General features: G+C 43.3%; 1 protein-coding gene across 4 annotated transcripts in view; it reads right to left on the reverse strand.

Annotated features, from left to right (window-relative positions):
• Pde4b (phosphodiesterase 4B) overlaps nucleotides 1–18,116 on the reverse strand; it is a 540,007-nt gene that overhangs the window by 23,502 nt on the left and 498,389 nt on the right. For 3 of the 4 annotated variants that reach the window (XM_052715738.1, XM_052715739.1, XM_052715740.1), the window contains one exon: nucleotides 12,092–12,204. In XM_052715738.1, coding sequence (XP_052571698.1) covers nucleotides 12,092–12,204 — 113 coding nt within the window. Of the gene's footprint in view, nucleotides 1–12,091; nucleotides 12,205–12,326; nucleotides 17,029–18,116 lie in introns of those variants that run through there. The other variant, XM_052715744.1, reaches the window with a different exon arrangement.

The following is an 18,116-nucleotide window of genomic DNA, read 5'->3' on the forward strand; positions in this document are numbered from 1 at the left end:
GAAAGTTCTCATGACCCACATTCCTGCCTAAGTTGCTACAGTGACATGATTAAATAGACCAAAAAAGAAAAAAAAATACTGCAGATATTTCTAAGAACTGACACAATCACAGCATTTTATGCAACACGATATTTCTAAATTATGTATAATGTTTATTACATTATACAATGCATATTACTCATTGTATATATTTATGCTTCTGTATATGTAGAATTGCTAAGTTTGATAGATAAAAATTCAAGATACTCTTTTAAATTTGAAATTCAGATGAAAGTGTTGGGGTATATGCATATTTCAGATATTACATACCCAAACACCTCACAAGAAGATTCAAAGCTCTACTCTCCTCCTGACAATCAGTGTGAAAGGCTCTGTATACTTTTAGATAATTATGCTTTTCTAAGCCTTAGTTCTTAAGGAGAGATCTTTCCTTCTTTTGAGAAATAACAGACCATCAACCATTCTTGGAACTCTACAATGCCATCTTATGTTCTGTCCTCTTCCTTCTAATCTGCAAAGGTATTTTGGCAGAGTTTGAGTGCTGGGCTGACAGTAAAATACAGCTGACCTTCATAATCAACAAATGACCAAAATCATTGTAGCAACTGAGAAAAAGAATTAAGGAATCAGTCTTGAGCTACTCTTTTATCCCCCCAAGGTCACAGAATTTTAATATGACTCTAAAGCTGGTGATGAAGATGCTTTTATACAACATTACCCATCTAGAAGACATACAACTTACAATATTTAAAAAATAGAAATATTGAATCAGATGCATGGATCTGAGTCTAGAGAGTCCTCTCCAGTGAAAAACAAAATCAATAGTTGATCCCCAGTTTTTCCCAAGGTAACTACACAAAACAGGGGGTGCATCACCACAAACACTCCTCATTTCTTAGTCCAAATACCGGCCATGGCAAACATCCCCGGCCCCTAGTTTTTAAGAGAGGATCTTGCAGTGTTGCCTGGACAGTCCTTGTGTGTCCTGCCACACCCAGTAGTCCATTTCCTTTAAGAACTGATTCCTACTTTCTGACTCTAACATTGCTTGAGTTATTGTAAATTCCACCTCCTTAAAATGTCTACTATTTCTGCAGCTATACAGATCTGCGTAACTTTTCTTTGAGATTACTATTCTGCAGTCCTGAGGGGCACGACAGAGCCTACAAGCATCTGACATTAGTTATATTGTTTTCAGCTAGTGTCTTTCCCATACTCCCTGAGATACATGAGACAGTGGGAGGCTTCAAAGCCACTTTAAGAATCACCCCTTCTAGTTTAACATTTCTCAGGGCTGGGACAGCCCGTCTGTCAAGTTTCAAGGTCAACTCTGGAGCCTATCAAGAAAATTAAAATCCCGAGCTACATGGGCTTATCATTTTTGCGTCTGGAAGCATGTATCTTGGCTCATCTGGTAGTCTCACATTCAAATTGAGAAAAATTTGCCACAGATTGAAGGTTTGAATGAATTTGTAAATGATACAGGATGAAACCAAGTGTCTTAAGCTATTTTAGCCTATTAGAAGAGATGGCTATATTCTGCATGTTGTTTTCTGATGATAGCTACCATAATTTAGACAAGATGGATGCACACTTTCACCAGAGTATCCTTCAAATGTATAGTCCTGTTGGGAGAAAGGCAATTCCAGAGATGGATGCCTAGCTCTTCTGTGGAGAAGAGGGAATGTTCATTGCAGGCTTGCCTTTTGAGTGGACTTGAGTGACACCAAGGAAGCCTTACCAGAGAAGTCAGTAGCCTCTACCACATAGGATGTAAAGGCAGCTGAACGTTCTCTCAAATCTGGAAATAAACTCCCACACTCTAGTGCAGTCTGAGAAACTGTGCGAGTCACTGAGCCTCTGAGAGACCAAGGATTCCCACCTTTGAAGTAGATGACTAGAAATGACATATGTCTGTGACCTACTGGCCACTCTATGCCATGGGATTTGTGCTTGAAGATAGGATTTATATCTGAATTTTTAGTCTGAACTCAGGCCTTCCTTACTTTGGGTTCACTATTGCATGAAGGTTTCTTGTGGTTCTTTAGTGCCTAAACTCTTTTTGTTGTTGACAGTAGCTTGCATAACTAACTGCAAAATTCCCACAATATGCGTGATGTGGTGCCATGTCATACAGGTTATGTGTGTGATACATGAGTTACTCATACAGGTGCAAGCTTGCTGGTTGACATTTATATTGTTCACCAGGCTAGGCAGTGTAACCAGAATTGCAGGAAAGATAAATGAAGCATTTAAAAATGAAAACCATAAGTTGAAATGTCCTTATATTGAGATCATACTCGCCCCCCCCAAAAAAAAGCCTATTTAGAGAAGTCAGGATGTTAGTAACACTATTGATTAATGCTTCTTTAATTTAGCCAATTTCTAATAATTAGGAGACTTCAGAATTCTCCACGTATTGACTAAAGCTAGAAATAAGCACAGACTGCCTGATAAATAAGAATATCTGCACCATGTACGCATTTGCTCTGATTTGCAGAGTTGAAGTCAATCTGGTAACATATGAATTAATTGAATATGCTACTGGGGTGAAAGAAACCTCAGCAAAATGCCAGAATGAAAATTATGGTTCAATAGTGGCAAAGTAATCAGGTGCCAGACAACAGAGAGAGAAAGCAGATGATAAGCAGACATAACACATGCTCTTAGGTCCCACCCACTCCCAACACCCCGGAGACAAGAAGTTTGAAACAGCAGTCATCACAAGGCTCTGAAGGCTTAGATTCATGTCTGCTGAATGTAGACTTTCTCAGAGCATGATAAACCAAATAGTGCCAAGCTGAACCAGTCAGCCTTCAACAACCAACATTGAGCTTCCCATTTCTGCTCACAAGAAAGGTGCATTTGCACCTCACCTCTAGGGCAGATTCAGAGTTCTCTGGGCAGTGTAGTTCTGGCTCATCTGATGAAATATGAAGAGCAGAGATGGAAAGAGCAAAGACTTTTTCCTGAATTCTTCCTAACAAATACCTGCATGTGAAGAACTCATGTCTTATTCATGTTAACCAAATAGATTTACCACACTTTTTTAAAATAAGAATTTCTTCTTGCCCAGGACTTCATACTCTTCAGCTAAGATGTCCTATTTTAGTACCTTGCTAGGGGTTTTTCTGTGGTAAGCACTTTTGTTGAGTTGGGGAGATGGCTCATTGGGCAGAAGGCTTGCTGTCCCAACATGAGAACCTGACTTTGGATTCCTTGCACCTACATAAAAGTCAGGTGCGGCAGTGTATGTCTGGAATGCTAGCATGTGTTGCGGGGAAAGGCCCAGGATGGATCCTGGGATTTATTGGCTAGCCAGTCTAGCCAAAATGGCTTGTCATTTTGGTTCAATGAGAAACACTGTGTGTGTAGATATACATATACACATATATATTATATACATATAGTATAGTGTAAACAATAAAGGCAATGTATGTTGACCTTCATCCTCCACACACATACTCACTATTGGGCACATGCAGATACATACAGGTACACACACCCTTAAACACCCCTGAAGCTTTTCTTGAAAAGCAACATATGACCCTTTTCAGCTTGAAAATTTTGCTCTGTTAGTCATACAATATGCCACTAGACAACACCCTTATCAAGATTTTAACCATACAAGGGGTATCTTAATCTTATAAAATACTAATACAAAAGTACCTATTAAAGAACTTATCAAAAATTCAACAACAACAGTGGAACTACCCCAAATTCTCTGAAATCAAATGATATCGGCAAACACTTGGTAGCCCTTGTTGAAACAGTTCCAAGCACACTCCCCTGTCATGCTAAGAAAGATGCAAATAAGCTTTGTGCAACCGGATCCTGAGTGTTAAAACACAGCAGGGAGAAATTCAGCAGTAGCTCGTCCTGTCAAGAACACAAATAATGTACTTGCTTGGCCAAGAAAAATATACCCAGTGTATCAGTCAACATGACTGGATCTCAATGATCTGACTCAGAATGGAGCCAGCTGCAATCATCACAAAGGTGGGGGGGGTTGTAGCTGGCAAGGTAGAGGACTCTTTGGGGGAGTATCAGGCCAATTAAGTTTTAGGCTGAGTCGGATGGATATCCAGGGTAGGGCCTAGAATATACTTAACCTCACTAGAGAACCACTAGAAGGTTCCTCTTTCCCCCAAATCAAGTGAACATGTGAAACTAGTGAACATGTGAAACTATACTGAAAACCTATGAAATCCTAGATTTCTCCAATGCTAGCTGTTATACTAACCAAGAGGATGGTAAGAGAGACCAGGAAGATTGTGTACACCAGGAGAGGTTCACAACAAAGGGTCTGGCTGTGTGGCCTGAAGGGGGAGTCTTCCAGGTAGTGAAATGATGAGAGGAGCAGAAAGGCCTGGGTTTCATCTACATAATAGTTCAAGGTTGTAATATTTTGCAGTCTACTGAGCAAAGAAAGAGCAATGTGGTCTTGTAAGGCTTTTATAGCAAATTTATAATTTACTATATTTGAAATTTAGAAGTTAGAAGATGAAAATGACTCCACCCTGAGGTGAGCTTTACATTAATAAACTTGCTACATTTCTATCTGGAAGGGCTTGAGGCTTTCAAAGCAGTCCGTCCTAAATTTGCGATTGTTTTTTGGAAGGGAATATTTTGTGACTGCTGAGCAGAAGTGCGTGTGGCTTCTAGCTTTAAAGTCTACTCCGTGAATAAATGGAGATCATCAGGTGCTTTCCAAAACAGGCACACAAGAACAAGAGATTCACTATCGTCTTCTTTTCTAAGCGACTTAACAGTTCTCTCTTTGTGGAAGCATTTGGCTACTTTAAAGTAAATCAAACAAAGGAAGTTACAGTAAAATCTCCCAGAGACTAAATAGTTTGGCACCAGCTGAGAGAAACATCACATGCCATAGGGCAAGACAGAAAGGGGCTGGTAGATCCCCGAAAAGAGAAAAAGCGAGTCTGCACAGGAAAGCACACTGACAATTGGCACGATGCCGCCAAGAATGCAATCCGACTGACCAGCGTGAGTGTGCGCTGGCGTCTTCTGGCCGGGTATTTTGGTTTTCATAACAGTAAATGATCCTCGTCTGCTGAACCCATTTCACGTAGAAGTTAAATATTTTGGAAGAATTGTGTAAGAGCAAGCCTCACCCCGGCTTTTCTTCCATAGATAACAATGGCAAGGAACTCGGTGGGGCTCTAAGTCTGGGACGTATTCTCAAAGATCAAACATGCAAAGGCAGGGAAGTATAAAAAAAAAAAAAGGAAACTAAATGCTTATTCCAATACCGTGCTGCGAGGCAATAGTTCAAGACCGCTCTTTTCAGTTTGTCATTGACTCCTCTGTTATAGTGCGCTCCCAGCAGCCCGTCAGAGTCACACAGAGGTGAAATTCCTTCATTGAATTCCTCTTGAGAGATTTGTTCATTTATAAAGCTTGCAACTGAGTTAATGAAAAGACTGGGTGAACTAGGTCAGAATTCAGTGAAGGAACCAGTTCCTAGATATACCCATGTAGAACTATTTAGATTAAGCCAAGTATCACAAATCACATTTATTTCAGAGAGCTAGCTCCCAAACACTTGGATTTGCTAAGTTTTCGTAAGACTAGAATTTCAAATACTGAATCACACTCAAGAATACAACTCTATTCTAGAATTTAAAAAACAATTAAAAAGAGCAATTTAAACAATAATAAATAAAGACTGGTCAGCTAAATCTTCCTTTTCATCTCTGAAGACAACAAGATAAGAAATCTCTCTGCAATTGGGAGTTCCACAGTCCAAGTAGCTCTGCTACAAAGATATGAATTCTCTATTTTATGGTCAAGCCACATGCATTGGGAAGGACATGCTACAAGGTGAAACTGTTGCCATCATTTGAATGTCAATAAAATCAAATCAATAAGAATGGTCCCGCTCTCTCTCTCCTTTGCGGGAGTCAGGCAGAGGTGGTTACACAAGGAATTTGAAGTAGACCACAGCTTTCAAAGAAAATGTTACTATCTGATCTTAAGCTAAGTTAGGGAAAACCAAGAGAGCTGGGCTTTTGCACACTAATCCGCAAGCAGCGAGGGATGCCTGACACAACTGTTTCCATTTCCATGAGTGCTTATGCACCATTTCCTAGAACTATGACAGTTTCCCCCTTTTACCTGTGTTAGAAGGACTGACTGCCTTCCAGCCCAGGCTGAGTCTGTAATTAATGGCTAGACTAGGGGCCAACAAGGTAACTGCACATTAGAAATTTGAACCAGATCAAACCAATAAAGATCTGTGTTAGAAGAACAAGACCTCCCACCAAACACTGCACACTTCACATTGAAGAATTGCTAAGCACCTGTCAACTTTCCCTTCCGTTTATTTATCTCACTGGGATGCTGACCCTGCTCCTTGATACTCTCCCAGCCTCACCGAGTCCAAAGCTTCATTCGTGGTGTTAGGCAAGCACACTACCACTGAGCCACATCCTCAGCACTAAGAACTAAAGCTGTGTGTTTGTGTGCGTGTTTTGTGTGTGTGTGTGTGTGCACATGCGTGTGCGTGTGTGTAGAGTTGGATCTTAGAGCCCCAGGCATGGTGGCAAGCACTCAAACAATGAGTGACATTTTCAGTCATTGTGCTTTTATTCATTAATGCTAATCAGGTTGTTTCTACTAAATCCCACTTTATCCGTCTGCAGATAGTGCCTATTACAAAGAGTCTCCGTATATTCAACATGGGTAAAGGACTCAGCTGTGTGTCTACATGCAGCATCTACACCTGTGTGAGTATTGTGGCTGTCTACCATCATAAATTCAAGAGTGGATATAAACCACAGAAATAATCTATTCCTTATAATCTTGTTTCATAATAAGGAAATGAAAAGATTTAAAATGATTTAATTGCCCTGGAAAGTATTTTCAGTAAAGGCAGAGCTAGAATTTAACCCATGCCTTATGGTCAGATTCTGTCACTTTACTTTGCTGTCTCTATGCTTCATAGAAGGCTGAGCAGTAAATGGAGAGAACTGGGTCAATATATATATATATATATATATATATATATATATATATATATATATATATATATATATGCTTCCCCTCCTGCCTGTCAGAACTGATTTTCATTTCGGTCTACCCTCTAAATCAAGATCATCCCTAATATTTGTCAGAGTACATACTAAAAGCCTAAATGCTTAAAAATATAAACTGAGCTAGCACCGAAACTCTTAACCTGACAGATAGCCCATCACAGTCTGTAAGGGCAATGAGAACTTCAACTCCCTCAACTCTGCACCATATCCTGCTCTCTGTTTCTCTGACCATCGGGGAAAGCTTGGGTGAGGCCTCTGCCACAGCCTGCATGCCCATGCTCCCACACACTTTCTCCCCAGTCCTGTACGGCTGCCTCATGGCTGTCCCTGGGTCCTCGGCCTGTATGACTCTGCAAAAGCACATCCACGTATAGGCTCTGGGAAGAGGATTCAGAGCCCTTTGGGCAGAAATGAGAAATTTGGCCAGAGGCACAGTGAGGTCTGGAGGGGACCATATGTATCCCTTGGGTCTGATCAAGCCCCTTCTGTTCAGCTGGAGGAGAATGTGCTAGGACTCCTTCAAGCCTAGGAACCAGTGAAAAGCCCCTGTGTTAAGGGAAGCGCCTCTCTTACCATTGATGAATCCTTCAACAACCTGCTTCCCTTTGACTAACAGAGTTCCCAGATGAATCTTTTGGCCAATAAGATCTATTTCCTTTCAGTTCTGTTAGGGCCAACATTTCCCATAGATATTGATTGATCGTTGAGTGGTACAGAAAATGACTCACCCAACATTAGAGCAATTGGCTTGCCTTGGTCATGATCACCTTCCAGTGCCTTACATTCTGGTAGCTCCAGGCTGGTAGAGTTGAGTGACTTTATTCCCTCTCTCCCTCCCTCCCAAGAGCACAGGCAATTAGTTGGTGCAGGCTCCTGTAGAGCTGGAAAAATAAACCTGTGTAGCTAGAAGGACTCACTTCTCCAGTGATGGTATCTGTACGTGATTTTAGGATGCCTCAAGAAAGTGCCATTTATCTCCCAGCTGGTGAGGTTCCTTAGCAGTTACTGAAGTACTATATCCTGACTCTTCAGTCTGAAGGAAGCGGTGGTATCCAAGACTGGGCTGTTCAATTTCAGAACATCCATTTTCATCATCTGGGTCCAAATTTGTCCCAGACAAAGCTGCTAGAGAAAGAAAAGGACCCAGCAGGGCCTTTGGAGGGCATCTGGGACTACCGTTAATAATTTGAATGTAGCTGTAGTTGGCTACCACGATATGCTTGTCTTTTGATATTCCCCATGGCAGGTCCTAATAAGCCTTGCAATTCTCTTCACCTGAATCCTAGATGAGAGACTATGCTTCTCAGTCCAAAAGGGGAAGGAACACCTCCCACTCCTCCCCAGTCCTGCCCCACCTCCCTAGGATTGTTCTGGCCCGTCCTTCCTCAGCCTCTGTTGTTGCAACCCTGTACTTTTCTGACTGCGTCTGTCAGGAAGGCGGCAGGAAATTCTAGTCACCCTCACAGCAGCTGTACCATTCCTCCTATCCTCCTCTGATGACGTGGGTTGGCTTTGGTGAGAGGAGGTCAGGAACTGAGCCACAGTGAAGGTCGGAAAGAGAGGTCATTGTTTATGCTGCACTCAGGCTGGGGATCCCGGTGGGGCTGTTTGCTTTCTTCCTTTCTATACTGTTTCTCTTTCCGTTCCTCTTTTTGGGCAGAGCCCAGGCATCCTGTTTTCAAAACAGCAGGCTGTTTTTTTTTTTTTTTCAGCAGATGAACTCATGCTCTGATGCGTTTTGCCGAAGTGTGAGACGATTCTTCCAGGTGAGGAGGTGACAAAATTTGAAACACATCTACTAATGAACAAATCTAAGAGGGAAGGACTCTGACATGGCTAACCTTACTTGGACTGCTCACTGAGGGGTCCAGGCGTTCTTCCCACATCAGAAAGCATGGCCATGCCCTCCAAGTTCCTGCTTACCTGTCCTGGCTTCCTGCCCTTTGTATTTTATTAATTTTAATTTTGAGAAAATATTCTCTAACGCTAACTCATCTGGCTGTAGGTTTCTCTAAAACGTTGAAATTCCACTTGGCCTATTGATGGTATTTAGGGGTCAAGAAAAACCATTTTTGTTAGGCACAGGAGCAGGCATCTGTCTCCCTGTAGAGGCATAGGGAAAGCCAGGTACCCCACTGAACCACTCTTTCTCTTTAGGCCACAGATGGGTCAAGGAAAGTCGTAAATAAACAACAAGAAGGCATTGCCCTGCCCAGGTACAAGAAGCCCTCAAGACTGCTTGCTTTTCCTCTACCAAACAGGCAATGCTCCACCTTTTCCACACAGGCTGGCACCTATGTTACCCAGTTACTCTCCCTTCACACGACCTTGGCTCTCCCATCTATACTCTGAAGTAAGTTCAGACTGTAAACAAAAGCCTCAGGTCAGCTGTGAAGCGCAAGTAGAGACATAGATTTGATTTGGCAACAATGTAGTGGGTCTTAGTAAGTGATCACTCACTGGATTCTTACGACACACCCGGGGCGCTTTACTCTATGCTTTGGGACCTAAACCTGGTGAGGCAAGGCTCACTTTTATATTGTAAAACTGAATCTTCAAGGCAGTTAAGTAAGTTGGTTCACATGAAAGAGCTAGTAAGTGAGATGGACAGAATTTAAACCATGCATCTCCAGATCCAAAGCTCTTCACATTTTCCCTCCTCTTTTAAAGTGTGCTGTATGTATATTCCCTTCCATCTCTGTGATTCAGTTTTGCTGGGCTCTTTTCAGTAAGAGTAAACAAAATACGACCAAATCTGACTACTTGGTGATAACTATGACGGTATTTCCAAATAGCTACTCACATAGAAATCTCAGCTAATTTTAGCATTTAAATTTTCATGTGGAGTATTAGTTTTATTGTGCATCACTTCGTCTCACTTTTCCAGATAATATCAATGAACTCTTTTCTGGTGGTCACACTATATTCTCGGGTTGTTATTACCCAGGCTATGCTTGCCATTGTGCTCAGCATCACCCAAGACAACGATCGGAATGGAACGAATCAATGAGCTGAGAGGAGAGACTTTTTTTAACACAGCATTCTCTTTTTCACTCACTGAATGGCTGCTATGCCCTGCTGCCTTCCCCCCAGGGACCTAGAGAACAGGCGAGGCAGCATGCTCCTGCTTCAGCTAACCAACTGTGCTGTGAGTGGCATTTCTTCAGTTAGCTCTATTCAACTTCCATTGCTTCCTGCACAGGACACCCTCAGGGAGGGGTGGAAGCTCAAGGGACTGGGAGTCTCTGGTCTCAATATCTCCTTTCATAGTTAGCGATACATTTTAATAACTTTACAAGATAGACAGTGAACAAGGCCAGCACTCAGGACACACACTGGATGTGATAACTAATGGCAATGTGCAGGTTCTTTAGGACTGTTCTTTTCTCCTCTGGCTAGTCCCCTGCTCTGTCTTGGTGTCTCCAGAAGTTCACGTCTTTGATGGTGAAAACTACTGAAAAGATTACCCCAGAATTTTGGATCCACAGGTTGCGTCACATATCACAAAAGAAGAGACAATCGAACATCTGCTGATGCTGTGAAGCAGGCCAAGCCTTTGTGAAACATTCTATGTAAATCCCAAAGTGATTTGGAGAAGTTATACAGTGAAGCCCCCAGCATGGGGAAGCGGTTGGGTTTTACACCAGCCTGGAAAGTCCCTGCTTAACAGGGAGCTTGAGAGAAGTCAGAAAATACTAGTTAAAACCCCAGTGCGTCCTGTTTCTTTATTCCCCATCAAGTGGAACTCCGAGCTAAAATTTCAGAAGAGGCTCATTTCTGCTCTTTTACGGATCAGTTCATGAGAGAGTTTCAAAGTAAGAAGGACCCCACCACCACCACCCCCCCCCCCCCCCCCCACACACACACACCAGCATCTCCTAAGGATGCTCTGCTTCCTCTGCTATGATGCTCTGAAGAGGAGCCAGCAAGCTCTGCTCCAAAGTGATGCTTTTTACCCAGAAAAAGAGGAAGGAGAGGGCAATCAGCAATGGACCTTGGGCTAGAAGGGTAGGTGTGGTACAAAGTTTCTTCCAGCCTCAGAAATGTAAGACAATAGCACACATCTCAAGCTAGAATTGTAGGTGGACTTGAAGGTGAACTCTGTGAGGTGCAGTGTCCAGGCTTTCTCTCAAAGTACATGAGTGTAGATACATATATAACTTCATAACTTCTACCACACACATATACAAACACACACCTGCACACATACACACACACACCTGTGCACACATACACGTAAAATTCTGCATGAAAACATGTAAACAAGCAGAAAAAAAACTAGCAACAACCCTCACTATATAATGTCAATAAATTAGCACTCTGTGTCCAGATGTTAATTAAACAAATGAGATAATGACACATAATTAAAGCTCCTCAACATTGTTTTTGTTTTGTTTTTCTGGATATTGTAAATAAAATCTTTTTTTTCCACTATGGATGGATTTTAGTTTTAAATGATTTCACCTTTAAAATTAGGAAAAACAAAACAAAACCCAACTTTCTGTGGTAGAAGGCAAAATACACCATACACCTTTGTCTTCTTTTTTCTTTTGATCTCAGGCCATGTCAGCATCACAAAGGAAGACTTATAAATCCTCCAATGCCCTGCTTCCCAGCAAAAATTGGTCAGACTGGAAGGCAGTCTGTGTTCTCATTTAAAAAAAGTGGTGGACCTGCTTTCTCATCAAACACGTGTATGCTGCACCGATTAAAATGTGGCAAGTCCTGCACTCTGCCCAGTGCACTCAAGCAGATTTCAGTTTTCTCCTAACTGTTTAAAAAGAAAAAGTATCTACAACTGTCAAAACGATCTGGAAGCTACGCAGATGCCTGTCACTTACATCCGATACTGCACGAATTCGGAGATTTGTCTCTGAACAATTAACACGGATTAAGAAACTTCAATTCACTGTAGTACCAGGGCATGAGCAAAGAAAGTGCATGCGGTACTTTGACAAACTTCTCCGAACAAATGGACAGACGGGCTGCAGCCCGGCAGTGCTTCGGTTGTAGTTTAGAGAAAGGGGCGTCCTTACCTTGTTAGAAGCCATCTCGCTGACAGAGCGGTAGGTCTGGATGGTCTCTAGCTGGTCTAGGCACCAGTCTAGTTCCTCCAGCGTCTCCATTGCTAGTTTCTGATATGATTCTTCTGCAAACAAACACACAGACAGGTAGTTAGGCTGCAGCGGCTGCAGGCTGGCCATAGCCGAGGAGTCTCCTCCGCCTCGGCTGCTCCCGGCGCCACTGACGGTGCCCCCTTGCTCCTTCATTGTTTGCTTGCCGACGACTCCTTGCTTCCAAGCTCTCTGGTGCTCTGCCCGGGGTTGGCCGGTGCCAAGTTTTCACCCCCTCGCCGGGATGAGGTGTCAGTGATCTACCAAGAAACTTCCTCAGAGGAAGAAGGCGGGAACCTGCGCCCAGACGCTCATCTGCATAACTGTGCCCTAAAACCCAGGGCCCAGCAGAGTTTTCTCAGGCTGCCTCTGCCTTAGTCATCCCGGGGCTCTGTGGGGTGTGTGATGTCATTTCTGAGTGTTTGCAGTCTGGAGGAGAAATGAGGAAGGCTTTCCCTTCTTTTTGCTTTGCTTCTAAGTGAAACCGGCTCGCTATGGCCATGTGGGGGCAACTGTTTGACCGTGCTGTTCCCAGGCAGGGAACTCATTCATTCTGGGGGAAATGCTCCAGTTGTGTCTCTTTGGACTCAGCGACACTGACCCGGGACAAGTCTGAGGCATAGGCTATTTCTTTCTCTTCGTGGATTCTCTCCCTAAACTAGAGGTAAAATGAGGTCTTCCCGATGATAAGACTCCAGTCTAGAGAAGCTGTCTGGAGTTTTACGTGAACACGTTTATTGGCCTGGGAGTCTTGTGGCTCTTGTTATAATAAACAAAGCCAAGACTTCCCTTCGGGTAGTGCCAGGGTCACAGAGAAACTCTGAACCGGACTTTCAGGTGGAGCCAGATGTGCGCCTTTCCTTTGCACGAAGGCTAGGGGTCTCCTTTGTTGCTTTCTGGAAAATTTTCAAAGTGTCCCATACCAAAATCCAACCAAGCAAACAAACAAAAAACCCCGTAGAAAAAAACAAAAAACCAAAAAACCAATAGTGTATTCAAGATCATACATCTGGCTAGTAGAACACTTTTTTTTATTTTCTCTTCCCAGGACATGACATTCCATAGCCAAAAGTTTGTGGGTCTCAATAAACATTTCAGGTTATTGACTTAAGACCTAGGTTAATAAACACTGAATTCATGTTATAACTTTAGGTGAATTAATGAAGCTTCAGATACATAAGAGCAGGCAGACACTTCATACAGAAGTCAGAGAAGAGCAGCCAATCACCACACATTCCAGAACACGAGCCTACAACAGGCACTGATAAGGTACAACGTTCCTGCCAGCTGTAGAATGCTGAGACAGTGGTTTTAAACACGTTTATGAAGAGGCCCTAGTGAGACCACACAGGCTTTCATTATCACATGAAGAATTTTATGTGTGTTGCATCAAATACAACACAGAACAAGCACAGAAAGAGAAAGAACTGACGTGTGGTTCCAGGGAAAGGGAGTGGCCTGTCCACAGAGGCGCACTTCACAGAATCAGGTATCTGTTTATCCCTGCACTTCAGGGTAAAGAGGGGTTAAAACTCAACATCCTGTATGTCATACGTGAAAACCCACAAAAACCACCGGAGGTGACTCCCTCCATCTTCGTTTCCACACTCTTCAACATGCAGACAAGAATTTAGGTGTTTTCAATAAAACTATTTTCAAGCCAGACATGCACATGCCTTGCCTTTTGCAAGGCTGCCTCAACTCCAAGATTCTCCTCTCTCTCTCTCTCTCTCTCTCTCTCTCTCTCTCTCTCTCTCTCTCTCTCTCTCTCTCTCTCTCTCTCTTTCTCCTATGTCCCACAGCACCCCTTCCTCCCCTGTTTCCTTAGAGGAATACTTCAAGAAAGCTTTGTCTGAAGGGACAGAGCCCTCACACCCCCACTCCCTGCCTCACTCCCCAGCTGCCTTCCACATCACCACCTGCAGCCTCTGTAACTGGGACCAGACATTCAGCAGGCCAGCCAGGAAAGGAGGAGTTTGTGCAAAGCTGTTGGGATCAGCAGATACACAGAGTGACTGTGAGATAAAATAGCGCAAGGCACATTTCTCCACCAAGAGGAGGGGATCTGATTTCCACTCCAGCTTCACAGAGAAAACACAGGAGCATGCCAGCAGAAGCACTGAAAGGGAGACCCTTTCAGAGGTATACCACAGTACCTGATTGCTGCAAGTGATACCTGTGCAGTGTTGCTAATGTCAGTGCAGCCTGAGATGTATGTGCGCCTGGCTGACAGAGCCTATTAGCATCTTGCTCCTGCATCCTGCATCTTTTCTTCTTCAGGCTAATCACTATATATGTATATGTATGTATATGTATGTATATGTATGTATATGTATATATATGTATATGTATATATATGTATATGTATATGTATAGTAAAGACTATTTCATCTTGAAATTCTGTTAGATTGGTCACTTTCCAAATTCTTTCCCCCTCATAATAGCTGCTTATGTATTAAAATGTTTTTATTAATTCTTTCATAATTTCACATATTGTCTCTGTATATATATTTTCCAAATCCTTACCCCACAGTCAAGATTGCATGCCCTGCTTATCACAACTAAGGCAGAGGGGGACACAAGTGGGAGGGAGGGACGTTCTAACACTTGCTACTCAGGGTTGTAACTAGGAAAATGGCAAGTGTAGCTTAGCACTGGCCTCCACCTTGTGGCTTTGTAGCCCTTGAACCACACACAGCCAGGTGTTTGGGACCCGGCAGACACCCAGGCGATACCAGTCCAGATGGAGATGAAGTGCCTGGGCAAGCTGCTTGCAGAGCCTTGGGCACTGGTGAGGCAGACTAGCTCGCATACAATGTGGTGGGAAAGCACCAGCTCTGCAGCAAGAACCAGGCAGGTTGGCGTTCTCTTTGAACTCTTACTGTGTGATCTCAGACACCCATGCCCTACAGCTGTAAAAGGAGGGTATGCCTCTTCAAATTATAAAGAGAAAAGGTATAAGCATGTATACAGCGCTTAGTAAAGAAGCTGGGGTTCAGTAGGTAGGGGAGCAGGATGTGGGAGCAGTTAGTCCTGGCAAGCAAAGAAACCCAAAGGCCCAGCATGAGAGAGGACAAGGGTGTGAGGAGGAAGCCAGACAGCAGAACTGTACATTTGGTGAGAGGTTTTTCAGTGAAGAGCTGCAGCACATTTTTGCAGGGCCTGGGGCAAAATGAAAGTGCAAGGCCTCTGGGCCAAACCCTAGGAAAGAGAACGTGGGAGCGGGGGCTTGAGCATGGAGGTTTTTTCCTTCCTTCTGCATTCTCTGTCATCGCCCCCACCCCATGAAATTCTTATTTTAAAATACTTTCAGACAGACAGAGAAGCTGCAAAGGTAATAGAGTCCCTACATTCTTGCATCCTGTTTTCCTCATTACTAACCGACATTTTACATTATGGTGGTACCTTTGCCTCAGTTAGTGAGTGGCTTGGTGAGTTTCACCTAATATCATGTTCTTTCAGGCATGGGAATACCATGAAGGGAGGCCAGACCCTCCAGGAGACTTGAGGTGCTGCTTCCTATGACTGAGGGTGTGCATACAGCTCACCGACTGCTGGCAACCCCTCCTGCAGCAGCCAGGTTGTTGTGCTTTGCCTGGCCTGGGAAAAGGCAAGGCAAGTATTTTTCCTCATTACGAGTGATGGGCGAGGGGGTTTCCAGTGTCTTACTTCACAGCACAAGCACACAACCATTCAGTTTTCCAGTAGAGTCCGAAGGGTACTGCTACTCCTTCACTGAGACCTGCTGGGTACCTAGGTCAGAGATTGTGCTGGTGACATTTGGGAAGAGGGAACCTTAATTGAGAAGATGTGCTCATCAGATTGCCTGTAGGCAAGTCTGTGGGGGCATTTTCTTGATTTAGGATTGATGTTGAGGGTCAAGGTTATATAAAAAGAAAGCTGAGAGAGTCACGGGGAGTATGACGGTCAGCAGCATTCCACCATTGAGTTCCTGCATCCAGGTTCCTGCCATGCTTGAGTTCCCATCTTGGATGGGATGGACTGTGATCAGTTTTAGCCAAATAAACCCTTTCCTACCCAAGTAGCTTTTGGCTATGGCCTTTATCACAGCAATAAAAAGCCTACTAGAACATTGATTAGTAAGAAGTTTGGCTGATGGAGACACTGGCTTTGTTTACCATATTTGTACCCTTGCCAACTCAGAGCATGGACAGCTCTTAACTATGCCCCACCAGAAGACTTAGCATAGCACACTGACTCAACTCAGATCCTTCTTGTGCCTGTACCCAGCCTCTGCTGAAGATGGTGGGAAGCAATAGTCACAGGTGATGATGGGAAGAAGGAGGATGGATGGATTCTGGAATACCAGGGATCAGAGGAAGAGAATGGTTGAGAGAATCGGGCTGGGGATGCAGCTCAGTGGTATATAGCATGTGTGCCTAATGGCATGGTCCCATCCATATTTAATCCTCAGCACTGCAAAGAGCAAGCAAGCAAACAAACCAAACACACCTACCAAACAAGCAAATCATTTGAGAATCTATCTAGGGGGACAGACAAGTAGTCAGCTTCCATTTGCAAAACACAAGTTCCAAGATAAACTCTGAGCTCTGAGGCAGCCAACATGGGCTCATCTGTACGCAGCAATCTATGTGAGTACACAGGTTCATTTCCAGAAGGCTGACTCTGTTCCTGTCATGCATAAGATGGTTCTGAAGAGAGCAATGCTCTCACCACAGACGCAAGTCTCAAGAACAGGGACTACAATCATGAATGGTGTCATCAAGCCTAGCGTTCGAAGAGAAGCCACAGGAAAAGCCAGCCTTCTTCCCTTCATTCCTCCAAGAAAGGCTGAGGAAGCTTTTCTTCCTTCAGTAGGAAGGTGGTAGGTACTGCATCTGATGAATGGACAAAAACTATAATTAATATTAATCTTATAATGATATATTATATTCAAATAGCTCTTTTCTCAAAGGAACTCCACAGTGTTCACTAATCCTTGCAACACCTCTGTGTGACAGACAGGCAAGAGGGTATGATTGATTTATATTAAGGCTCAAGCCAAGGACAAAGTCAGAAGTCGACTCATCAGAGACAATAGTGCCCTCCAGATTCCCGGCAGGATTGAATTTTGCTCTATGCTAAAGAGGATTCAGGTTGGAGCAGAGAAGCAACTGTGTTCCTGAAAAAGCAGCATTTAAAGTTACTTCTTACCATGTCTTTTCTACTTAAAATTGCACAACTGCTTTCCCAATGTTGTCAGTTTCGAGTCTCCTCTTCCCTTTTTGGTCCATCTAACGTAGCTCTCAGCAGAGGGAGGCTGTGCAATACTTCCTCAGAAGCCTGGTGTGACCCTCACATTCATCTTGCCCAGTGCCTGACCTCAGGCCACTTACCCAAGGTCTACAAAACTAAACTTCTTCACATGTAAAGTGAGGTCAAGTGAACTCTCCTGCTCTCTGTGGGAATGCAGAACAGGAGAATGCACACAAAAACAGGCAATAAGCCTTTAACTATGGTATATATTTTGCAAATATATTTTTTTTATTACCAATGAGATGCAGATACAATGTAGAAAATTAGGAAAGGGCAGCGGAGAAAACCTTGACATGGTCTGAGTCTCAGTGGTAGATCCCATTGTTAACATCCTAGTATAAACCTTTTCATTTATGTACATGTAGTCACATACAAATACATAGAGATTAAATACAATCCCAATGTACAAATTGCTGAATCACCTTCTTTTATTCAGTTAATGCTCTACCTTCCTCCCTGTTTTTATAAATTTTCCACTCACCTATTATTTGGGATCATAGTCTTAATTTTCTATTCTTCTAATCCAGTAGTAGTATGCACGTGTGTGTGTGTGTGTGTGTGTGTGTGTGTGTGTGTGTGTGTGTGTGTGTGAGAGAGAGAGAGAGAGAGAGAGAGAGAGAGAGAGAGAGAGAGAGAGAGAGAGAGGGAGGGAGGGACTAAAAAAAAGGAC

This window comes from Peromyscus californicus, unplaced genomic scaffold (assembly GCF_007827085.1).
Source record: "Peromyscus californicus insignis strain IS unplaced genomic scaffold, ASM782708v3 Scaffold_5__1_contigs__length_169319896, whole genome shotgun sequence".
Classification (NCBI taxonomy): domain Eukaryota; kingdom Metazoa; phylum Chordata; class Mammalia; order Rodentia; family Cricetidae; genus Peromyscus; species Peromyscus californicus.